Genomic DNA, 25566 nt, shown 5'->3' with positions numbered 1-25566 from the left:
ATAATTATTTGAAATACAATTAGTGCTTCTAGATTCATTCCACTACAGAATAAAAATAGGATTACACTTTCCTGATTCTGAAATCCCCAAAACAGCACTAACAATCAAATGGGGGTGAGGAGTCGCCACGCAGAACAGCTAGCTGGGAACCGCTTCACACTTGACTTACTTGGCTGAGGCGATCAGCTGGGCATTTTGAGAGCCATCTTCAAAGTCTGTCTGAATAATAAGGACTTTATTTCCTGACGTGGCATCAAGGAAATCTCTGAAGAGTGAAAGGGGATTTAAAAGAAGTCACTAAGTGTAAAAGTAAAACATTTAAGACTGTAGAAGTAGTCACTCCACACTAGCTTTGGCTGCTGCAGGCAGGAGAGATTAGAACACCCATCCTATAGGGATGGTATAACTTCAGAAACCCATCTCAGTATGATGGAGCTAATACAGTTTGCACCGAGCCAGTCCACTGTTCAGCACAGCACGGCCTCTTGCCTCCCTCTTCTGCATGTGTTACTCCAAATGTTCTGCCCGCGCATCTTCCACCCAGATGACAGTGTACTGAGAGCAGGATAATGCAAAACCAGACTCACCGGATGCCCTTCAGGAACGAGTACTCTGTGTCAAACTGCTGCAGGAACAGGATTTGAGGCCTTTGCGCTTTACCCTGCACCTCTCTCTCCAGGCAAGCAGCATCAGCACTGGTGAGAAGCCTCGAGAAGGTGGAGACCTGGGAGTACAAGACGTAGGTTCGTTCTTTGCTCAGGAATGCAGCAGGAAGGCAGTAGAGACTTACTCATCTATGCTCCCAGGTGCTGCTAACTTGCTGCAGAGCTGGACTGCACCCCAAAAAAAAACATTTATTTGCCCTGCCAGTAGGCAAAGGGTCAACATGGGCTGTTACACCAACCCAGGACCACTGCTGGGTAGCTGGACACAATGACTCTTGGTGCTGCCAGAGATGGGGCAGTGGGGCAGCTGAGAAGGGGCAGCCAAGGCTCTGAGAAACTTCTTGTGAACCCCTGTAGCGTGCCTTCCCTGCTAGGCTGCCTTCCCTGTAGCGCTCTCAGGGAGCAGCAAGTCCAGCCCCAAGAGAAAGCACATTGTTTCCATGTGAGGCAGGAGAGGGAGAAATTCTCCAGCCAATCTCAGCTGAAGTTCTTTAGTTCTGGTACTAGGCAAAAGTAAAACAGAGCTATCCCATTAAAGGCCCACGAGATCTCTGGCTGTTTGTGGCTTCGCTGGATTAAAATCTTTTGTATCTATAAGACCAGAGGCAGACAAAGAAATGAGGGTTCAAAGGCTCCTCACGACTTTTTCTGCAGCCAGTAGCCATTTTGCTGGCTGCGTTCACGGAGACAGAACTACTTTCAAAGTAAAGAGATGCATCAGCTGCCCAAACTCACTTAAAACCCACTTGCCAGGGAGCATCAAATACTGCTTCATGCATAGCAGAGGTATTAGATTCTTCAGGATGCAACAACACACCTGCTGAAACACCCACCTCTGCACATCTGGGCACTAAGCAGCAAGGCCGTTATCAAGTTTACTCGGGTGTAGCCATAATGCAGCCCTGGCAGTATAAACCGAAAACCTCAGTGCAGGTTGGGAGGGTTTTGAGAGGACGCTGCAAGATACTCACCTCTGTAAAGACCATTTGGTACCCAGACCCAGTGTGGACGTGAGCTCGGAGGAAGTCTGCAAAAGACGTGTGTTGCTGCTGCTTGAAGTATATATTGGCCAGAGAATCTGCCATAAACAAACCCACCGAGTTGCAGAGGCGGATCACGGAGTCCGGGGTGGCGCAGTTCAGCAGTGCCAGCTGGGCTTCTTTCTTCACGCAGGACATGAGCTCACTAGGAGGACACACTGGTTTCAGCCTTTCCGTTGCCTGCAGGACCACTGAGGCACAGGTATTGGAGTGGTAGCCCACAAACACATCAGAAGGGCTGTATTTCTGCTTGCTTATGAAGTGCTCTTCTGTATTGGCTGCAGTGAACTCATACACCCACTTCTTCAGCTCTTTCACAGTTTCTCTTTGCCCCTTGTCCAGGACAGTACTGATATCCAGGTAGTGCTTTTCCAGCCTGTTGATCAGTGGTATGGGGAAGTGCTTATATACCACGTCTTTCTCCTCGATGACTATCAAACGGAACTTCGGGTGCACTCGGCACTTTACCCGATGGGTGCCCAGTCCCAAATCAACATACTTCTGGCCAGCAAGGTACACGTAGTATTGATTGAGGGCATCGTAGAGGCTTTCATAAAGGTTTTGCAAGTTGAGGAGCACAACTATTTGGCCAGTTTCCATGCAGACCTTCACACGGTTGATGTTCCTGCATATCTGGGTGTACTCTTGGTCCTTGGGGAAACTGGAGCCAAAGATAATTTCTGGCTGTTGCCGGGCAGTAAAAAAAGCTTGCTGGAGGATCTGCAGTGCTGCATAATTCTCAGTCAACACAAGCAGGTACCTGCAATCACCATCCTGACCACTGCTGTAAATGTTTTGTCGTACCAGCTCAAGTCTACTGATATCACGAGCACGTATTTCTCCTTTTTCTGGTAACTGTGAGGTGAATATTTCCAAGGCATTGACATCATCTTTGCCACCAAAGTTACGAAGAACAATTTCAGCTATGTCTTGAGGTGTCGGCTCGCTTTTGGAGCTCTTAGCTAAGGCAAAAAACATCTTTATGAGGCTGTAGTAGTCACGCAGACCAAAGAACTCCCTGTCTTGGGCCTTGCAAATATTTTCATATGCATCTGCAAAGTGACAAAAATACTGTTCGACCTTCTGCAAAGCCCCTCGTGCTGAGCAACAAATCCCCTTCGCACTTTCTATGAGCTCTTCTTTGCTGGGGTCACCACGTGAGACAAAGATGCCTCGATTCATTTTAGCAGGATCCAAAGCCCAGTTGGAAATTCCGATGAAGCCAACCTTTTTGTGAGGAAGAGGGACATCGTCTATGCAGCCATCTTCCAAAAGTGGATGCAAAGTCTTCAAGGGCATTTTGGGAGAGTCTTCTGCCAGCCCAATCTCATCCAAAACCACCACTGAGACATACTCCTCCAAGTTCTTCCCTTCCTGGAATCGAGCACAGTGCTTGAAAGTGCCTATGATTCCCTCTGGAGTGGAGAGAGGACTGCACTGAAAAGACACTAGATGGATCTGCTTCAGGTCCTTGAACAAATCTGAATAAGCTGCTTGGCCCTGCATAGCATCGGCCACAATGGTTTTCGCAAGGGATTTGGAGCTCCCAGGCTTCCCAACAAGAAAAAGAGGGATTTTCAACTCAATGCAGATGACCATCATAAAGACATTTTCCTTCAAGGCCAAGTTTCTTGCTATGGTATCTCGGAGGTGCACACCACTCAGGAATAAGCTCTGCATCAGGGAGATTTCTTCCAAAATCTTCTTCTGGGTATCATAAGGTTTTGGAAGGACCTGGCTGATAGTACTCCTATATGCCTCCTTCTTTTCCAAGGATGCATGATAGCAGACCCCAACTGCCAGCACTAAGGACCAAAAAATGTTATTTCTCTCAACGGTGCTCTTTGGAGCTCTCTTCTCGGCAAGGTACTTCTCCAGTTCTCTCAGCAGTAGTTTACTGTGCTTGTGAAACCACTTGAAAACTTCCATGCAGCGTTCCACATCCCGCAGGCTGACAAAGCTGCATTCATCATCCCTCTGCCTCATGTATTGCTGGGAAGCAAAAAGCACTTCTGTAATTACCTCTTCTTCAAGCTGCCTCATTGGGACGTGTTCAGTAACTCTCTGTACAATCTGTTGTATGTACATTTTTTCAGTTAAGTTGTTCAGCTGCCCAAAATCCCACACTAATGGGATCATGCTGGGTGGGAGCGCATGGACCCGGTACACAAGCTGTCTCAGTGGAATTGATCCAAGCTTATCCTTCGTCTCATCTGCTTTGACACGGTAACCCAACCCAGCTAATTCCAAGCGTTGAATCATCTTTGGTGTGTGCTTACGATAAGGGTTGCAGGCTGCTATGATCTGCAAGCCAGAGCAAGAGACCAAAGGCTTCCCCTGTACTGTGTGGTCACACAGAACTTCCTTGATGCTGCTTACAGCCTCTGTTGTGTTGGCTTCATCGAAAAAGAGGACTGTGTCCAACCCGTGCTGCTCCTTATTCCTTTTAGCAAGGGCTTCTGCTTCTTTGATCCTGGCATAAATCATCTCTGCAGTAGTACCTCCATGAACTTTTACAAGCTTCATGTTCTCTACCTCTACACAGCTTCTGCGTAACTTGCACAGAAACTTTATAAGTCTGGTTTTCCCACAGCCTGTTTCTCCCATGATGACAACTGGGATGTTGCATCTGAATCGCATCTCAATAGCCAAGATTTTTAGCACGTTGTCTGTCGTGAGTTCGTATGTCTCATCAGGGTCTGTTACCCAGGGGATTCCCAAAACCATGCAAAGCTTCTCTAGCTTCTCATGACGAGGCAACTGATCAAATGGAACATTGAAGGGAACTCTTTGGATTAACAAGCCTTTGTACAACCGTGAAGTCATAACATTTTTCTTGATAATGTTGCCATTCAAAGGATTAATGGCATCAACACCGCCACTGCCATTATGCTGAAAGTGGAAACCAATGAATGTCATGGACACACGATCTTCATTGAAAAACAAATATGGATGAGGCTCAGACTCCCACTTTTTCCGAATGCGGAAAGGAAGAAGATCATCTTCTGCAACGTTCTCCAGGTTGGAGGACTGCCTTCCTGAACTTTGATCAGAAATGTTTAGGGAGGGTGTTGCAAAATCCCTTGCCATCAAAATCATGAAGGAAACGACAAAGTTTTTGAAACCTTGCAAAGTGTCCTGGACAAAGTCAGGGTTGCAAAAGACAGAAGCTTCACAGTCTCTCAACTGAACATTGAGAAACCATGTGAAGTTTCGGAGTTCTGACCAGGAGGGATCTACGATCCCACAGTGCAGGAGGAACTGCTGCAGGCATTCTGCCGGGTTCCCTTCCACAGAGTGTGCTTCATAACAGAATGTGTCCAGATTGTACCCCTGATCAAATCTTTTCAGGTACTGGAAAGGTCTCTGGAAAGCCTCACTGCAAAATTCCTCCTCGTCCATTCCTGGGTCTGAAACATCCCCGGACTGGTTCTCAAGTGTCTCCATTTCTAGTACTTCTTTGGGAGACTTGCATGTTACTTTAGGGAACACATCAAAGAAATTATACTTCTGACTCGCTGACATCTGGAGTAAAGGAAAAGAAAATAGGTCATCACAAAGCTGTAGCCCTAATCTTCCTCAATTTATTTAATCTGTTCTTACAGTACTTTTGCCTAAAATCACAGACCTCGCTGATTAACAGCAGCTAGTCTATACAACCGTGACACTTTTTCCCCTGTGCATCACTTTTTCCACTTAAAGGGCATCACAACAATTAATCCTATTCCTCCTACAGTCTCCTTTCTGTAACATTAGTCCTTTGTTACCTCCAGCCCCTTCTCAGTGCTACCTCAAAGAAAAAGAAAACTAAACCGAAGAAACTGTTGTTATTTATCCCTGTCACTTCTACACTCTGTTCTTATAGCTGCATATAAATATTCTAGTACTTTCAAACACGCAAAGTAACATGAGGAAGGTTAGATTCTGCATTTTTATGTTTCCTATAAATGTTACAGTGGGGCAGTGAGGCTTGGACTAACAGGCCTTCAGAAATTACCAACCCAAGAAAACCACAACAGGTATCATTTACTGTCTAGTTTTAATACCACTTTGTACAACACCAGGGACACCACTTTGTAATGGAGATGCACAGTATACCCTGATACAAACAGGGAATTCCCATGCTATGTTTACAGTTATAGTCTCTACAACTCATATGTACAAACATATGTGCAAAATGACTGAGAAATTCAAAGAAATCAGGTATTGCTGTGTACATACATGTCTTGCTGCTTGCTTTGGCACTGGTGGTACCTCAAGGATTTCAATGATATACAAATGGCACTTCTGTCGTAGCCACATATTTCCATTATTATCTGTCAGATACTGCAAAACCAACAGCTTGAATAGAAACTCTGGAATTCCACTTTGTACCTATCACAAGAAAAGACACAAATGCATTTCCTCTTTATTTACTCATCGTAACTTCACAGAATCATAGAACAGCTGAGGGTGGAGAGGATCTCTGGAGAGCACCTTGTCCAACCCCCCTGCTCAAAGCAGGCTGAGCTAGAGCAGGTTGCTCAAGACCATGTCCAGTCAGGTTTTTAATATCCCCAAGGTTGGAGACTCTACAGCTTCTCTGGGCAACCTGTTCCAGAGTTCAACCACCTTGATGGTAAAGAGTTCTTTATGTTACTTACACAACAATTAGAAAATACGTCCTAGTGAAATGGCTTACTAAGAAAGAAAAGCTTTAAAGAAACAACTTCTGCAAGGATCTACACAGAACTTCTAGGACAAGGCACCTGTGGGAGGGATGTACTTACTGAAGAAGTGATATCAAAATGGAATATCATGGGCTTTGTCTGGTGTTTTCTCTTCAGAAAAGGCAGAAGAGATTTTAGCACTTTATCTTCATCCACTTCTGGTTCAATTAGTCTGATGGTTTTCCGAAGTTTTGTATAGTCAGGCTGCTCTGCTTGCAGTCTCTCATGTAGCCTCTTCACATACAGAGATTTTCCTGTTATCATAAAAAACACCAAAAGAATTAAAGCCATCAATATCGAATACATCACACTAAGGTCATAAGCATCTGACTGCCTTCTTTCTATTAAGTACCCTGTCCTCTGAGATCTCTGAACCTTCCTAAAAGGCATTCCAGAAGAAGAAAGCCTAAATCTGGTTAGAGCAGCTGCAGCCTGGAATCAAAGCAATTGCTGCTCTTGGCTACTGAAGGCTGTCATCATCCACATGGCTTGTTTTGCTTAGACTACCTGAGAAAGACTACTTTTTATTAGGACTTGAATCTATTCTATTATGTGGTTGTTTCTAAAGTAAAAACATGGGGGGGGGGAAATGGTTGTTGTCAAAAATAAAAGCACCCTCAAGTTTCCTATCCTGTAGAAACTAATTTTGCCAGCGTTCGGGCAATGCCAATGACTTGGGTTTGTTGTCTGCGGTTGGCTGTAGTCTGCATCTGCGGGGGGAAACGTGGGGGGGGGGAAATGGTTGTTGTCAAAAATAAAAGCACCCTCAAGTTTCCTATCCTGTAGAAACTAATTTTGCCAGCGTTCGGGCAATGCCAATGACTTGGGTTTGTTGTCTGCGGTTGGCTGTAGTCTGCATCTGCTGTTCCCCAGATTAATACAGGGAATGGAAAGATCGTTCCATGTCCGCTGGCTACATCCCATCACACCCTTTATGCTGTATGTAGTGCAGGAGCTGGCTGTGGTAGGTTCATTCCACGAATACTCCCAGTTACGGCTGTCTGGGTAAAGCTGTCTCTTCCAACCTTTTGGAAGCTCCAAACTCACCCTCAGCAGTATGGAACATTTGTAACAGAACAAAAAAAGGTGGGTGTATATAGCTTTCCAGACTGAAGCTAAGGCAGCAGCCATTCGCAGATAAGAACCAAGAGCTACCCTGGGTTTCTGAAGTTTGACAAAAGATGCCATTTGTTACCAAAACTGTTTTGGATTTTCTCACTAATCCCTGGAAAATAATGTAGCACTTTCCCTTTTGAGCCCAACCTTTTCCATTGGGGTGGTACTCTATCAAAGCCCAAGAACGGCTGTTGTAAGGAAAAAGCAAGGTCTGATGTTGCTCCTGTATGCAAGCAGTAGAAGTACTTCAGACTCAAAGTTTACACAAGAAACACGCACAGCTGGACAGCCGAAGCACTTACTGGACTACCAATCTCTAACAGGGGACAACAGCTAAGGAACAGGGTAAGAACACAGCTGACACAGCAACTCTTTCCCAGTATTTTTTCAGTGATTTGCAGCTCAGGAACTCTGATGTCAGAGATAGCATCTTTGTGTTCAGTAGCCCTTGACGGATGTTTCTCTCATGACTATATCTAATCACTTTTTAAGCCTGTGTAAAGCTTTGGGTTCCACAATTTAACTAAGCGCTGTTTGAAGAACCACCTTCTGTTTGCTCTTCAGCCTGCCAAGTACTTTTACTTAATGCCCCTCTAGCTTTTTGCATTAAGAGACAGCCCACAATCATTCACCTATGCAAGAAAAACAGGCAGGCTTTACAACCCTTGTCCAATCTCACATATATTTTCCTGCAGGCATATTTGAACCTCAGGAGGTCAGATTCATCTTATCCAGCATTAGCTATTTGGTTTATGTTAATAATGTAAGTCAGTAGAAAGAGACAGGTGTCAGATTAGCAAGATGAATCACCTGTAGAGATGCCTGTCTCAGGACAAGATGAGCTGTCCTTACAAGTTTTCACCTCACTCCATAGACTACAGTCTGAATCATTCTTTTGGACTAGATGCTTATGACTTGGGCAGAAAACCTGGCAAGGTGAACCCCACTCCGGGTTTTAACACTCAGCAGACCCCGCTTTGCACATGACATCTTACCCACGCCAGCTCTTTTGGAGGACACAATCCCAACACACATATTGTCCTTGAACACAGAAGCAGCTGAGCTTGAAGGCTGAGCCACGCTGTAGTGGTGCTGAAGGTATCCCTGAATTTCAGCTAGTGGCCTCTGGGGTATCATGTGCACTTTGTACTGGCTGAAGACAGAAGGGATGTAGCCGTGCTCCCTCTCGCAGTTGCACAGAATGACAAGGCGATAGGTGCTGTTGTAGTGCTGCAGATGCTGGAATAGCTCCTCTGCTCTGCAGCTGACATCGTAACTCAGCTCATCTGCATACAGCATAGTGTAAATTTTCTCTCCTCCACTGCAGGGAATGAGGCACCTCCTGAGGAAAAGCTCCACTTGCTCAGCAGTGGTCTGAGAAGTGCACAGGAGAACTTCGTCAAAAGTGGGAAGGGGCTGCTTGGGGCTGTTCATGTAAATAGCCAGAGCAGATATGAGCACCTCAGAGCGAGGGCATGTGATGAGGTTGGGCTGACCAACATACAGAAGATCGTGTGGAAAGTCTCGCGTGACATGCTCTCTCCCGCAGCTGGCCAGGTTCTTCAGCCACCCACCAAGCGTATCAATATCCAGGCAGTTCGGAAGGAAGGAGCCCATGTTGTGCATGTAGCAGTCCCAGATGCGCTCCAGCCGTGCAGTCAGGTCCTTCTCCCCACCCAGCATCACTCGGAAGTCAGAAATATCCTTCCTTGAGCTGGGAGGCACCTCACTCCTGGAGGCTCTAAGGACATCCTGCTTGGTGCAGTTCTGTTTTAGGAACGAAAGCATCATCAGGGCACCCTGGCTGGGCATCCCATGCCCCAGTTCTGTGCACAAATAGACCAGCTGCTCAGCAGTGTAGTAGTTCAGGTAGAAATGCTGGAATCGTTTTTCATACATGAAGCTTTTCCAACTCTCCAGAAAACTCTCCATCGTTTTGCAGAGGCCTGGGAGCACAGCTGCCATATCTCCTCGCCCTTCTAGCACTGGGATCGGTCCCAAAGAGAAGTCTATATGAACACATGATTCTCTTTTGGGTGAACAATACACATGAGCAAGCCAGGAGCGGAAGAGCATGTTCCCAGCTGAATAAAGGTCTATAAAGGCCTGTGCAAGTCTTTGGACATTGGAAAAGATCTGTGTGAGGAGAGAGAAAAAAAACTGAGCTGATTTACCAAGACAAGACCCAGTCATGAAACCACAGGAAAGACTTTCAATCAAAATAAAGGCTTTGGTCCCAAGCCAGGTGTGTCAGGCCTTGTACAGTAACAAAAGACTCTCTGTGGCTTTTTAACAGCAGTATCCCCAGGAAGCCAGTAAGGAATCCCCAGCTTACTACAAAAGCACAGCAACCCTCCCGGCCAGGAGCCATCCCCAGTGGAGCCAGAGGATGAGGGTGCCAGTCCACTGTCCAGTCTCCAGCTTAGTTCCACCTTAACAGGGAACAAAAAGGTAGGAACATCTATCTGCCTGCTACTATTCATGCCCAGCAACTCAGCTGTAAACCACAGTCTTAAAAGCTGATATTCAAGGCAAAATCCAACCCCAGCCTCAATATCAGTAACCCATTGGGTTTGAAATCTGACCTCAGAGAACTTCTCCACCTCCAAGCCTTGCTCTCCTTTTACCGACATGAGCATGAGTTTGTTCTGCAGTTCACGGAGCTCTGCCAGAGAGTATTTCCATGATGCTTCATCATCCCCAGAGCTCCCTGGGAGGGTGAAGCGCAGGACATTTTCCAAAGAAACCTGTCAGACAACAAATCATTAGCACTGATGTGCACCGAGGTTCCACTCCTGAGGCAGTGCTATGCCGAGCAAGGGGAGCACTTAGGAAGCAGCAGTCCCCAAAAAGGAACTGTGCAAAGCGAGAGAAAAGCTACGGCACATTTCTGACCATCACCAACATGACGGCAGTGTTATCTGCAGGAGGGGAGGGAAAGCCAAGCAGCCTCACCTTTTGGCCATCAGCTGGTGCTCTGAGAACATATATTCCTCTGCTGTTGATGGCAGCTGCCAGCGACAGCGATGACAGCTCCACAGACCCATGGCTCTCTTTCACTGTTTTCAACCACTCTAAGTGTTGAGCTGAAGCACGCTGTGGGAAGAGAAGACATGGCACTGCCCTAATTGCTCTGACTTGGCACTTCTTCCCAGGATTACATGTGTCCAGGACAAACAGCTTGGGCTGGCAGAAGAGTTTCAGGATGGGGAAGGAAGAAAGGAATGACTACTGGTCACAGCCTGATCTTTCTGCACAGCTGTTCTTTACCAACACCATGGGAGGCTGAACAAACAGAGCCCACAGTGCTTCAGTGCCTCTTGCTGTAGAAACATGCCCTGCTGCAAAGAATAAGACAGAGTTCCCAGCCAGCTGCCTTCCCTCTTCTGCATCATCATTCAAATTCTTGCAAGAGCAAAGCTACACCATGTCACACTTGAAAGCCTCAGCAGTGCTCTGGAGAAATCCATGCTATGCCAGTTACAGTTGCTGCAGTGAATTTCTACCACAGAAACATAAGACATTTTTCTTCCAGTAACAAGAGCTGCTGTGATGTCCCCACACAAGTGCAATTTGCCCTGTGCAGTCAATCTTCCAGCCGCTCTTGGAAGGCAGAAACACAAGAGGATGCAGAGAGAACCTGCTCCAGCAGAACTCACCAGTTTCTTGGGAAGATTCTCATCACTGTCCAGGGCTCGCCACAGCTTCTTCAAGCAGCACATGAAGTCCTCAAACCCTGACTCTTGCCTGAGCTCATAGAGCAGGGAAGAGTAGCCATGCACAGCGTCATGGAAACACGCCACACGGTCCACGTCCATGTCATTCTCCCCAGCAGAGATGGAGGCCAAGTCTACAAATACCTTCAGCTCATTTATATCTTAAATGAGAAACACATGAATGAACAACAAATGAGGCAGCTTTAATGCAATTCCACAGCACCACCTTTTACAGAAAATGCAGAAAGAATGCCTTTGAACAGCATCTCCTGTGCAACTTGCCTCCACCCATCCTGCCAGCAACTTTACTCGGTGATTCATCCACATTACTGACATCCTTGGCCCTGGATTTTCTCTGCATTGCCACAAACAGCAGATTCACAGCCAGGATGGAAGCAAGGCAAAGGGTGTGTGTCTCTGCGCATGTAAGACAACCGAGCTGGCAGACACACAACTCAGACTGCTGCCATCCTGTTAAACGGATGGCCTCTGTTCTCTTAAATAACCAGCCTGAACTGAATAGCGGCAGCTATTACAAACCTTCAGACCGAGCCCAACTATCAGGCAGGGTAGCTACTGTGGGCTGCACGAGACTACAGTGGCATGGGCATGTTTAAAGGGACTGCTTCATACCACATTCCACGCCGAAACCCATAAGGGATGCTTGTAACTGTCAATACCAGAAGCTGTGAAGGCATAAAGCAGACAGCAGATGGGTCAGGGACATGGCATCCCTTCTAGTACTATCTGCCTAATTCCTGGGAGAGCAGCACACACCTTTCAGTGCTTCTCTGACCCAGCAGACAAACTCCTTCTGCTGGGCCAGCTCCCTCAGGCACCCACGACGGTTCACTGTGATCCCCTGCAGCAGTATCTTGGCCTGCATAAGCTCAGGGCTGATGGAGTCCAGCTTTTGTGTCTTGTATGATTCAAGCTTTTCTGTCTACGAAACAAGTGGCACAAACAAACATTCAGTCTGGAAATGGGAAATACAACCCGTTCTCCAGCAGGGAAAGGAAAGCCCTCTGCAAAGCCACACCCCAAACAGAGGAATACCACCTTCTCTCTTTTAAGAAAGATTACACAAAAGCACTTTGCTTGAACACTTAATTTTTATCTCAGATAAGCATTTTGGGACAAGGAATGGCTCTTGACAGACTGGGATAGACTTGCAGGAAGGTTCAGATTTACCCAAGCTTTCTAGCCAACACCCTGACAGTACAGAGCTGAAGAAGTGGATACTTACTATGTCCAACAAGTGTTCCAGGACACTGAAGTCACCAGAGAGGTTTAAACTGTCTTTGACATTGGCAATGATCTTCGCAGCATCAAAAGTTAAATGCATTTCATGATATTGCTGGATCTGCTGAACTCGCTGATCAACCCAATCTCTGACTTCTCCAGGTCTAAGCTTACATATGGTATTTAGTTCAGTTTTGATATCTTCAGGACGATTTGTGAATTCCTGAAAAATTGTATCAACTGCAGAAAGTGTGAGACTTCCAGATCTGAGATCATCATACAACCTTTCATAGCTCACAAAACAAGGGGAGATTAGACTGCTGACAACATTATCAAGGTCCAATACAGGAACAATGTTGTCATCCTCCTCCTCTTCTGAACTTTCATACTCCTCTCCTGCCTTCTCCGCTGCTTCCTCCCAGAACTGCTGGAAGATCAGACTATCCTTAAAAGAGTGCATTTTCTGGGCAAATTCTTTCAGCTTTGGGCTCAAGCTGTAGTAGATCTGTATGGGTCTCTCTCCCATATTCACAACTGTATTTAGTCTTTTTGAGCAAAGATCTTCCGAGTGTTGACGTTCCACTTCACCTACATCCACTGTAAAACAGAGAGAGAGGTCAGAGATAGATCAGATGGCCAGCCTGTGTTCGGCTTGCTTCATTTAATCCGCCAAGTCGCAAAATGTTATTGGGCATGTGGACCCCTACAAATATCATTTGATGCATAAGCACTCATTTGATCCCTCAAATGCTCTAGGTTTACTTCCCCCACCCCTCCCCTCATCCTTGCTGTGGTTTAGAATAAAACCTGTTTACAAAGCCTAGTCGTTTTCAAAGAAAATTATGTTTTCTGGAGCTGCCACTTTCAAATTGCTCCCCCAAAACACTACCTTTCACAAACGCCTGCACCTTCCTACACATGCTCAGAAAGGTTCCTATTGCTTTTTTCTCTTTTCTGAGAAGCGTTACTTCTTCTCGCCTCCTCTGCAGCAATTCTTTCAGTTCTCTCTGGGGTAGCTCTTTGTCTTCACGTAACAGCTGCTGGTGCTCTGAAAGAAAATTCATCTGTAGTCACAAAGACTTGTACTTCCCACCCCCTGCACCCGTAACTCAGGTTTGGATTTGCAGAGTCACAACCACCACAGTGAAATGCAGGCAACACAAACTGGAGCTGGGAGCTCCACATAAAGGACAAAGACAAGGGCAGCGCTGCTAACTGCTGAAGCACCTAATTAGCATTACTAATCACTGAAGTAGCTTAACAGAGTAGGCCATCGATCACTACTACAATGAAGCCGTAAGCCAACAATGCCACCTTTGAATGGCGTTCTTACTTATCTCCCAGATACAGATGAACTGTTTCTCATGCTGGAAAATCTCTTCCAGATGTTTCACAAGGATACACCCGTTCTGGATGTCACTGGTGACGCTCGTAAACACAGAGTTTGCTGTGGCCATTAGACACTTTGCTTCATCTGTAAGTTTGTCCAGGAGCTTTGTGTTTGTTCCTGTTCCAGAAACAAAGCATGTAAAACCTAGATCAGCCCTGCTTCACAAAAACTAGGCAGAATCAATAGCTATTCAGTGCCATGATACGGAGTCCTTCCATTTCCCATTTGAATCCCTACCCAAAAGCCTGTCAAATCATCACACCACCCTCCAACCCCTCATGTTTTTCTGAACAGAAACAGCCAGGCTCTCAGGAGAGCAATTCAGAAACCTTCCCATGGAGAGCCCATACCCAAAACCTGTGGAGGAAACACAAGCCACTTTGATCCATTCACATGATAAACACTTTTGCATTTTTGTGTAGTAATAACTTATTAGAACTTCTCAGAGAAAGAAGTCATGTTCTACAAATCCACTTGATCTACAGGTTCAGCAGTCCAGTACAAATCCTGAACTGGCTGCAGTGGATTAGCACAAGAGGAATACTAGCTCCCTCTCCTTAGCCTTTCCTCTCCAAAAGCAGGCGGAATAGCTTGAGCTTTGAGATAGGGACTAAAACAAGAGCAGGACAATTTTTATATATTTGTTTGCTGCTCTGCAAAGTGGGAGTGGCAAGGCAGAGAACAGCTTTTCATAGACTCGAATAAATATAACTAACAGACATACCATTAAAGCTGAAGATATGTTTGGCGTCAGGCCACGTAAGCACGTGGTGCAAAATCTCATCAAAATCACCCTCAGACTGCCCGCTCTTGATCGGCCAAGACTTCACAATAATAGCTGATATGAGCTGGCTGAATTGGCCCATGTTGCAGGAAGATATCTTCTCAAGGAGATTGCTCTGAGTCTGCACAAGGCACACAAGACAGAGGGGAGGAATGCATCGGTGTTTTGCATTATACTGCGTCCATTTGTCTCGGGACCAGGCACTGGTGTCAAGAAGTCACACCTCCAGTGCTGAGGCATATTCCAAAGAGAGCCGTATGACATGACTGACACCAGAAGCCATGATGGCAAAAGCATTACAAGTATTTTTCAGGAACCCTTTATAAATGGATCCTCATTTCCTGATTTCTTGTCAGTATTTTTTTTTGTTGGTTTAACAAACTTAAACAATCCATAGCAACTCAAGCAGTAGGAGACTGAATGTGCAACTCTCCTTCCACCACAATGCACATCCCTATACTATGCAACAGGATTTCTATGCAACAGGAAATTTGACTTTTCCTTTTCCTACCTTGAGGGAAAATACAATACCTGGCAAGCCGCAGTTACAGCCTCTATGGCACAATTACGGAAACACCAGTCAATGGAAGGGTCAAGATCTGTAAATTGGCAGTGCTGACAGCAGTAGACTAAGATCTGGTTAACTGGAGGCTCCTACAGGGCAAAAGGGAAATTTCTTATCAACTTAAAGTTTCCAAAGTGTTTCTTCTGGAGCATGAAGGAGTGCTGCTATTAAGACAATTAAAGGAACTAAGTTGAAAAATTTAAGTTTCCTTAGCAGAGCCAAGCATCAGCCCATTTATCACGGCCTGGAAGAAAGTATAGACAATTAAAGGAACTAAGTTGAAAAATTTAAGTTTCCTTAGCAGAGCCAGCCCATTTATCACGGCCTGGAAGAAAGATGAAACACAAATAATGCTTGATCTGTCTAAAATGTGTGATTACTTAATATGCATCTCTCCAAGCCAAGCTTCCACCAGGAAATATTTGTTTCCTGATTATACCATGAAAATCAACGGCTTAAAGAATTTTGCAACTGATGTAGAAAGGAGATGAGAAGATACACAAGTTCAATTTAGAAGGGACCTACACATTTGGGTGTGCATTTGGGAGCCTGGACAACACAATTTCTGCACAACGAATGAAAAAAGACAAGCGCCAACTTTGCTTCTGTAAGTCCTTGCGTGCTTACTTTACACCCACTGTTTCTTAAAACTATAGGGGTGGTAATTGCTCAAAATGTGCAATTTCCTTTAAAGCATCAGGATATCAGTCACTGCTTAGAAACAGACCAGCACTGCAGCCAGGCTAGCAGGCTACTAGAGTCTGACACCAAGAATACAGCATGGTACAGTTTCATGTCCAATTTTTGAGCCTCCAGAACATGGTTTGTAACAGCAATGGCAATTTTTATGAACAAAGCCACAGTGTTTTCACGTGCCCATTCAGGCTCTAGAAGCTACTCTCTAAGCACAGAAGACTGTCTATCTGCTCTGAACTTGGCCCACCGCCACGCAGTGACTGCCTGTAGTCCCCCCTACCTCCTGAATTCTTGTCTGCAGATCTGCAAGTAAAGTCTTCTTCCACCTCTCAGTGAACTGTTCATCTGGAAAAGTGATCTTCACAAATTTATTCCAGGCCTGCAGTGAGAAAACCCAAACCACTAAGTGCGGAGATTTAACATTCAAATAAGGAATTAAAAGAATTATGCTGAGGAGGGGCCCCACACTCCTCAGATAGTCTGCAGTCCTTTCAGATGTTTCCATCCAGGAGAAAAAGAACACTCCCAGAGCTGCAAAAGGCAGCTTTTTAAGCCCAAGTGTCAAAATGTCCCGGTTGCTAAAGGAGACATTTGGATGAACCACTTCCACCTTGATGCTGGAAACTGTCGCAGGGAGGGCTGGGAGCAGAGTGAGTCGGAGCGTAAGGAGCTGCTCTGTGCTTTGCCTGCTGGAAGGCCTGAAGGACAGCCAGTAGGAGACACAGGGTGAGCAAGAGAACAGCTCCAGCTAAACGCCAACAAGGGGCAGCTCCTCATCCCAGCAATGCCACTTGGAACAGCCGAGAAAAAGGAGAAATAAGGTGAGCACCAATTATAGCCCTTTGCTTTTCAGCCCAATAAGTGTTTAAAACAATGCAGCTTCTCAGCTTGTAGTCTATACTGCCCGTCCCCATCTCATTCCTTACCCAGCCACAGCAGATACGGTTCCCAGCAAAGAGCCATTAGGCTGAAGACTATATGGTTAAGCTACGGTAAAACACCTTTTTATTCATATTATAAGAAGTTGACAAACCCAAAGTTCCGAACGAGAAGAGAACGTCACAGGCTCCAGGTTTTCCTTCAATAACTTCTGGTTTAAAGCATTTCTGAACCAGGTTCGAGTGTGTCTCAGAGCTTCACTGAATACTTCTACCACTGAAACTTCCTGCACAGCATCTGTTGGAACCTGCTGCACACACAGGAGAAGAAAAAAAAAAAAAAAGAACAGTTCAAGCAGGAGAGCAACATACAACTGATTTAAATAAATATTTCTAAAAGACATGGCCTAAATGCATCTAAAGCACAAACATGCCCAGCAACAGACCTACCACTACTTGAATAAAGGATAGAGGGAGGCTGGGAAAATGCAATGCTTACAAATAGTTTGTGCTTAAGAACACTTATTCCAGGAAGTAAAGACAACATATTTTTAAGGGAAAAAAAACAGACATAAAGCAAAACCCATGACAGCCAACCTAGGCATTGGACCTTATTTTCAATAAGAAGAATCAAAATCATTAAATGATTTCACAACTTTCTGAAAGTACCACAATCTTGGTTAATTAGAGTATTAAGTTTTCCAAATTCAGAATGGATATGATCTAAAACCAGTCTGTTATACCATTTGTGTAATACTTCTAGATATCTTGCTCATATCAACCCATGAATGGTTCCCTTGGTACTCACTGCTGTGGGCTGAAGTTTGGCAACCTTCGAAATCATCATGGCAGAAGTAGCAGGAGTCGCGAACCAATGCTGCTGCTTCACGTGCTTGCAGACCCTCTTATGCAGGTTGAGGCAACAGATCAAGCAGGACTGCCAAGAGCTAGCTTCCAGAGCTCTGAAGGACAAGAATAAAGAGGAATAATTCCTTTTCTGCTCAGAGGAAGAAAAAGAAAAAAGAAAAAACCCACCAAATTCAATACAGTGTGGCAACTAACCATCCCTCCCTCAGATGGATTTAAAAAAATGTTGCTATCTGACAGAGGAATGGAAATACAGGATTCTTTTATTCATACAGATTTCAATGCACACATTCAAGCTACAAGCATAACCCCACCCCACAGGCATGGTGTAAATAAAAAGGACTACGCTCTCACAAAAGTGCGCTTCAGTTACCTGGCCTGTTTCTCATCCAAAGTACAGAGCACTGTCTTTAGAAGACTCTCTACTACCTAAGAATGGAAAGATTGAAATATTAAACCATGGAAGGAATTTTACAGACTGGTTTCTCATTAGTTGAGGGGATGCTGTGAAAGAGGGAATTCAGTATTTCTTCCATGCCTTCTCCAGCGCTTTTATAAATACGCTATAACATTGCAAAGGTTATTTGCTGGCTGTCAGAGTCAACATATAGGTGGCTATTATTTCTACAAACAAAACCTGCACTTCTTACAATCTAGGGATTTAAAATTTATTAGTAGTAGTTGCAATGTCCAGTTCCTGCTGTCCTCATACAAATACAAGTGTTTTCACGACAGGCAGGAAAATCTCTCAAACCAGCAGCACCTTGCCCAAACCCCCAAGAGCTGTGCAAAAAATAGTTTCAGGCAGCCATGTGAGGATCTCAGGATTAAAATATTTGCCATCAGTGACTAAGGGCAAATCCAGATAAGCAGACCCTTCTTTTATCAATGCCAACGTTTTTGCTACAGATACACCCTCTCATCTCCTCTTAGGAATCTCCTACTTCAGAGCAACTATTTTTGCTTTTAGCTAAATTTTAAGTTCTTTGTGCTCTGACTTGCTACCAACCACATTCCCTTCAGTGACAGTCAGTTCTGCTAAAAGGCACACTACAGCCCAGTTTCAGCCTTTATCCCTTAGCTGGGTAAAGCTGCCAGAAGACAAACCTTAGAACTGTTCCACGAAAGGTCAACGTTCTCTAATCTGTAAGAAACACCTTGAAGAGTAGCTAACAAACCAACGGAGAAGTCTTTTATAAATTCAGCCAGGCTGTCCAGGGGCAGCACACAGATCCAGGACTTGACCAGAGTCCTATCAAATTCCATCAAGTAACTCTTTTCTTTCATTAGTTTCAGGAGGGTCCCCCTGGATGGAAGACAAAACAAAATCTTCATGTTTTTAAGGTACAGAAGGCTAAAAGCTTGTTCAGTCCACAAAGGACTCTTATTCTCACTCCTCTGTTTTTTTCATTTACAGCTGAAGATCAGTAGAAGACCCCAAGACCCCACTGCAGCAGCAGTGTCAAACTACTGAGCAGAAGCACTCAAGGAAAACTCCAGGTCTTGCTCAGATTCTGCACAACACATATCATGAGCTGCTTTAACTCACACCAGGCATCATCAACCACGCAAGCTGCTCCACAGCTTGAAGAATTAAGTGTTATTTGTGTCTGAAAGGTAATATACTGCACAGCGTTGCTATACACCTTAGTCTCTGAGCAACCAATATGACCTGTGTTCATATATCCCAAATATCCACCATTGACATGCTACGTTTCTTATTTTTTAAAAACAAGAGAGTTAGAAAAAAAGAGGTGACCACCAACAACTACAATGTCAAGGCACTGGATATAACTAGTAATTCTGGAAAACTCACGTATCTTGCTTCTTCCTTGTTTCAGCAAATGGAAGCCCTTCCAGCCCTGCCCAAACATCTTCTTCCATTGGCAAGTGGTCATGCTGCAAAGGAGCAGCAAAGAAATGCAGAAGAGGAAGAATCCACACCCACTGGTCTACTTGGTCATCAATGCATCTCTGGCACAAGTTTGTCAGATTAATCTTCAAACTAAAAAAAAAAAAACCCCAAAACAAACACATGTAGTAAAAGAATAGCTTTTTACAGGAATCAAGAATGTCCTTGTGGGGAAAAAAAAAAAAGGCTACATCTCAATCTTGCTATGTACCTTCAAATAACTTCTGATATTTATTTTAGCTCAATCTTATCTTCATTGAAGAGTATATATACTAAAAGTTTAAGACTCGAAGCTGTAATCTTACCTGAGTCACTCTGCACAAACCCTACTAATACAGCACTAAGAAGTGCCAATACTTTATCCACTGTTTCCATGTGAGCCCCCCCAGCTCAGTCAGGGATCGGGTGATACAGACGCACAGAGCCAGGCATTCTAGGGACAATTCTCAGCCTCCTTGGTTGGGCTGAAGTACTACAAAGGCCTCCAAAAGGAAATTTAATAGCTGCAGCTGTGCAAGTGAAGAACTAGAAATGCGAGTGCCAGATAAGCAGTTAGATAACAGTCTAATAAGCCTGCACTCTGAGGAAAAAAATCAACAAAAAACGTGTAATGATGCACATTAGAGGAGACAAGAAGAATCCAAATATGGCATTTAAATTTAAAGCAACACATGATGATCCCAATCACTGGAGTCTGTAAGTATGAATAGCAAACAGGTAAGAAGCTAGAAACTGCTTGACAGAAAAGGATAACAAATAAAATTTTTATATATAAAGAAAAACCAATAGTTTTAACTCAATCGACTACTCTGGCAACAGTGACAAGTTGCAATAAGGGAAATCCTGTTTGGACAAAAGTAAAACATTGTTCACATCAAGAAAGGTATGTGACTGTAAGAGAGCCCCAAAGAGGCTGTGCAATCTTCATCCCTGGAGTTTTTCAGAACTCAACTGCAACCTTGCCTGGACGTTAGCTCTGCTTTGAGCAGGAGGTTGGAACGGAGACCTCCAAAGATCCCTTCAAATCTGTTTTGGGTTTTTTTTTCCTGATTCTCTGACACTAGAGAGCCGAATCCCTCATTGCTTTATCACAGGGTGCTACGCTTGCAGCAAAACCAGCCCAGTTAGTTACCTTGTAAGTGCTCTAGTAACATACATACCTAGTAACTGCTGCAAAAGCCTTTTTGATATCATTAATTTCATCCAGTATGGCTTGTTGTGACACCTTATCCAAGCACAAGAGGCTACACAGGTCAGCCAGATAGCTTTTATATGCTGGCAGCTTGAGCTCTTCAACTACAGTGAGGATGGTGAGCCCCAGAGCTAGTTTACTTTTTATTACTATGTCCTCCTGTGATGCTTTTGCATCTTCTGGTGCAAGGAAAGGAAGAGCTATTTTAGTCATATATTTCAGCAGCAAGTCATTCACCTAGGGTAAAGAAGGGAAGAAACAAACCAACCACAGGATTAGTTCCCCAACAAGTGTTTTTCTTCTGAAGCCATTTTCTTCTGCCGGTCCCAGCGAGGACACTTGATAGCCTTGTACACCCCAGGGCACCATAGTGGTACCGGCATCTAAGCACACACGGTACTGACCGCCACCAGAACATCAGGCGTGGTACCCCAGTACCTGTGAGGGTTTGGTGCCCCTCTGTGCTGCCAGCTCCCACCACTCAGCTACTGCTGCACCCATGCCCAGCAGAGCTGGGGAGCATCAAGGGACTGGGGCAGATATCAGGAAGGGAACCGGTGAGCTGAGCAGTTGGACACCCAACACTGCCTTATGTCACCGTAGCACGCCGCAAGCAGACTCCAGCTTCCCAGCGGACTCGGGCTTGGTTGGGAGTTAGCGAAAGGAGAGAGCTTTCTGTCCTTCCCACAGCCCCCAAAAGCTACTCTGAAACCACGTCCAGGGGGTCCATAGTACTGTGGTGCTTGTTGATACCAAAATCGCCCTTCTGAAAACTGGCAGTGACATGAAACACCCGTGGGCTCTGCTGAGCTGGGCGGGTATGCCATCTTGTGGCCTCTCCCGCGTCACCAGGAGGAGGGAGGCTGCGGAGAGTTAGAAACGAGCAGCCCTGACACTGGTCCAAGGCCCCCAAAAAAGACGATGTGACATTTCTGCCATATTTGATAATTATGCCAGGTTAGAGATTCAGGACTCCAGAAGCCCTGTCTACATCACTGCTTAGAACTGGATCAAGAGGAGCTTGTCCCAAAAAAAAAAAAAGAAAAGGCAGGCTTAGAGTCCAAGACAAACGCAGAGAAGCTGGCGACAGAGTGACTGGCAGCAAAACTAAAGGGCCTAAGGCTTAGGAGATTAATATCCAGACATAAAACCCACTCAAGTAAGAAGTCACCACGTCACAGCTCTGCTGCTGACCAACATGGGATATTCAGAACAGCACCTAATTGCAAAGGTGTGACTGAAGTTCCCGAGGCAGACGGTGGCAGTCACCCCGACAGGATCCCCGCTGGTTCTGTCACACCTGAACTTTTTGACTGGAAAAGCAAAAATTAACCCAACAAGGTCAACAGCAAAATTCAAGTTCTGTGTTTAGTAACCGAATGTCTGTTTTCTAGTATCTGTTAAAAGAAAACAGATTACCTGCTGTGTGCCAAAGTTTAACTCTGTCCATAGCATTCTCCTGCCGTCATACACCCATGGGTTTATTGTAACGACATAAAACTGTCTCAGCTGAGAGAGGAAGTTTCTCAGGTTGTCGGGACTCCACGTTCCAAGAATGCTGAAGATGTTTTCTATCATAATATTTGCAGCTATTATCTTCCCTTCCACCACCTTTTTGGTTTTATTGCCAGAAAATAGCTTGAAAATGTTTCCCATTACAGAAGGCTTTGCACACACAATATCATCATACTGATGCCATTCTAGAATAAGGAACACAGATGAGAACACAGGAAAACAATCATTTGAGAAACAACACACATTTGCGCACGCCTTCACTCTTTCAGCTGTCCACAGAAATAACCCCGCTGAGCCATTAAATTTCCAACTTCAGACAGTGCTGTCTAATAATAATGCTACTCCATATGAAGTTAGAGATCATCCCACCAAAAAAACATGGATCGTCCCAATATGCCGATCCAGTCAGAAAAGCTCACCTCCATTGTTGAGGAAGTTGCCTTCTATCAATAAGCAGCGATTCACATAGTGATTTGATACTGGATGCTTGTAAATAAATTCATACTGCCCTTCACCACAGGTAACCCAATATTTGTAAGGAATGCATTTATCAATATTTTCTTTTTGAAGAGTTACAGTGCCTTCAATGAGGTATCCATGTTCTCCTAGATGCCTAGGAAACACAAAACACAGGAGGGCAAAGGACATGTCAGCTGATGTATATACTTCCTTTTCCACGCATCACTCCATTTTTAATAGGAATGGTGATTATTCTTTCATGATGAAAATTTTAGAATACTTACCTCCACTATGAAAACCCTTTGTAGCAATGCCCACCTACGGACATATAGCTACAGTCTTACGTATTAAGTGAAGTACCACATTGCGTCCTGTTCTCCAGAGCCAAAACACTCCTGTGCCTCTGTGTGACTCAAGAGGGTACTCACTTGGTGCAGTTCAGCTCACAAATGTTGTCCTTCCAGTTTGCATACGGAGAAATGCCTTCAGCCCGGATGAACACTTTGTGGGTCTCAGGGTTTAGTTTGAAGTCTTTGGACAATATTGCATGGAAATATACTGTAACACCATCACTTTGGTTCACACAACTACAAGAAAGAATTAGAAGGAAAATAGAAAGAATTCTAATTTTCAGGGGTTTTTTTAATTGCACAAATCATTATAAACAACAAATAAGATTTGAGCCACTAGCTTACTGGATGCAAGACCCATATGCTCTGTCAGCAGTTCACTCAAACTGATGCTACATAGCAGGCCTAGCGTAAAGCCTAGTGCAAAATGGAAAAATGTGTTCCTAAAGGCAACATGAACTGCTTTGGCCATGTGCATCAGGGTCACTGTGTTGAAGATTATCATAAGTTTTTATTGAATCTTTCTATATTTTGTGTTTAATAACGAATAAGCAACTATAAGAACATCTTGATTTAAGAAGTTAGCCTCTAAGTTAACATTATGTATGGGTTACTGGGCTACTTGTTATCCGAGGCTGTGTTGCTTGAAGTCCCTATTCTCTGGACCATGTTAGCCTTAGTCCTTATTTTCTGGACCATAACCAGAGCCCCGAGGTTCTATTGTATATAGGATGAGTTATTTGACAACCTGGCAAGGTAGATATCTAGCTGGCCAACTTGGCAACAAAACTTACTTTTAAGGTGTCCTGAAGTGAACTGCCTTCATTATAACACTAAAAAACACACCCACAGGTCAAGAAGACCCTTGCCCAGGTGAAGACCCTTCCCCCGCGCAAGCGTAGTAACAGAACAGAATGACACAACCGATATTGTAATTATATGTAAATCACTAACCAATCATTGTAACTGGGCGTGAACTACCTTATAATTTCTGTGTATAAATGTAACGGTGAACTCGACTTAGGTGTGCTTGATTTGTGGAAATTCCACCTTGCACCCGGCGCCGCAATAAAGAATGCCTGCTTTCTAAAACTCCAAATTGAGTCTTAGAGAGTTCATCATCTGCCGACTTACGGTAACAACTGCATTGGTAAGCCAACAGAAATACCTCACCCAGAGTCACCTGAAATGGCTAAGCTTTATCCCTCTTCCAGCTCATACACATTAAGCAAAACAAGTTATACTAATCAAAACAGCTCTTCACAACATTAAACTTACATGTGTGAAGCACATGTTGCTTGTAAGAGTAAGAAATAAGAGGGCAGTCTCTTTTTTATTCATCAGATAAACAAAAAGATTCAAGTACCAAGTGTACCGCATTACCCAGTACATGACCTGTGCTGCAACTCCCCATTAAACATCGGCTCTCTTTTGCATGAGCAGTAGTTTACCTCAGTTTTAAGGCAATTCTATTTCCACATATCCAAGATACATACAGACCTAATCCTGGTACTTCAATCCCCTGCCTCAGTCTGGAGTCTAGTCCTCCTCACACCAAATCCTGTAACTGAAGAACGCTGGGGAGCAGCAGGGGAGTTCTCACCTTTCTACAATCTTATCCACGGGTTTCTGGTTCCTTTGTTGCTTTTTGTCCTTGCGACTGTCTGTTACAGCTGAAGCATCATCCTTTTTAGCAACCTCAGGTCCTTTGGTCTGACTTGCCTTCTCAGTTACTTCATGCACTTTCTCACCTGGGGTCTCCTTTTTCTCCTTTGTGTCTTCATTCTGCGGTACGAACACAAACAACGCCCAATTAAACAGGAGACTCCGGAAGCACATCTGCAGAAATATCCAACGTCTCTTCAGACGCCTGGGAATACCCAGAAATCACAGCATACCAGCTAGCTTCATACTTCTGGAAATACTAATCCCTCACTGAGGGAAGCTACTGGTTAAGGAAAATAACGCATGGATTGCAAGAGGAATCCCATCTACAGACATCGGCAAGAAGTCAGGTCAATAAGCCACATGTCCCCAGAGGATGGAGCATAAAGAAAATGAAAGAACCAAGAGCAATTTACAGCTTAACAGGCCTGTCCATGAGTGGAGGACAGATGCCCACAAAGCACGAAGATCTCCTCGTCCGAGGAGATCCAACAGAGCTCACGGGAAGAGCTGGCTGGAGAAGAGACAAGTTCACAGCTCCTAGGGGTAACTGAGCAAGCACTCAGTGAGAGCTGTGCTAGAACTGACACACACGAGAGCAAAACTCGAAAAAGAAACACTTCATTGCGTTCCCTTGCTTTCTCCCCACATGCCCAGCCTCGTGGTCTTCAGCTTTACTGACAGCACCAACGAGTCATAGTTATAAAGGGAAACTTTGCCCAACTCAGCCAAATACTCATTAGAGTGTTGTCGTGGTTTAACCTCAGTCAGCAACTGAGCACCACACAGCCACTCGCTCACTCCC

The 25566-nt window shown here is 44.7% G+C and overlaps 1 protein-coding gene across 1 annotated transcript in view; it reads right to left on the bottom strand.

Annotated features, from left to right (window-relative positions):
* The window catches only part of RNF213 (ring finger protein 213), a 58445-nt gene that overhangs the window by 25517 nt on the left and 7362 nt on the right, over window positions 1-25566 (bottom strand). Inside the window, exons 3-28 of the mRNA XM_009276826.2 lie at window positions 24700-24881; window positions 23175-23333; window positions 22707-22900; window positions 22192-22472; window positions 20741-21009; window positions 19485-19673; window positions 18776-18974; window positions 18042-18097; window positions 17610-17763; window positions 16957-17112; window positions 16204-16302; window positions 15194-15316; window positions 14603-14783; window positions 13822-13995; window positions 13378-13536; window positions 12493-13085; window positions 12024-12189; window positions 11190-11407; window positions 10486-10626; window positions 10116-10277; window positions 8526-9666; window positions 6475-6668; window positions 5927-6079; window positions 1637-5230; window positions 588-724; window positions 170-265 (exon numbers count right to left, since the gene is read on the bottom strand). Of these exons, the coding sequence (XP_009275101.1) occupies window positions 170-265; window positions 588-724; window positions 1637-5230; window positions 5927-6079; window positions 6475-6668; window positions 8526-9666; window positions 10116-10277; window positions 10486-10626; window positions 11190-11407; window positions 12024-12189; window positions 12493-13085; window positions 13378-13536; window positions 13822-13995; window positions 14603-14783; window positions 15194-15316; window positions 16204-16302; window positions 16957-17112; window positions 17610-17763; window positions 18042-18097; window positions 18776-18974; window positions 19485-19673; window positions 20741-21009; window positions 22192-22472; window positions 22707-22900; window positions 23175-23333; window positions 24700-24881 (9170 nt within the window). The remainder of the gene's footprint in view (window positions 1-169; window positions 266-587; window positions 725-1636; window positions 5231-5926; window positions 6080-6474; window positions 6669-8525; window positions 9667-10115; window positions 10278-10485; window positions 10627-11189; window positions 11408-12023; window positions 12190-12492; window positions 13086-13377; window positions 13537-13821; window positions 13996-14602; window positions 14784-15193; window positions 15317-16203; window positions 16303-16956; window positions 17113-17609; window positions 17764-18041; window positions 18098-18775; window positions 18975-19484; window positions 19674-20740; window positions 21010-22191; window positions 22473-22706; window positions 22901-23174; window positions 23334-24699; window positions 24882-25566) is intronic.

Source organism: Aptenodytes forsteri, unplaced genomic scaffold, assembly GCF_000699145.1.
Source record: "Aptenodytes forsteri isolate BGI_AS27 unplaced genomic scaffold, ASM69914v1 Scaffold34, whole genome shotgun sequence".
Taxonomy (NCBI): Eukaryota; Metazoa; Chordata; class Aves; order Sphenisciformes; family Spheniscidae; genus Aptenodytes; species Aptenodytes forsteri.
Note: the sequence above shows the minus strand (reverse complement) of the source record. Positions and strands in the feature narration are given on the sequence as shown.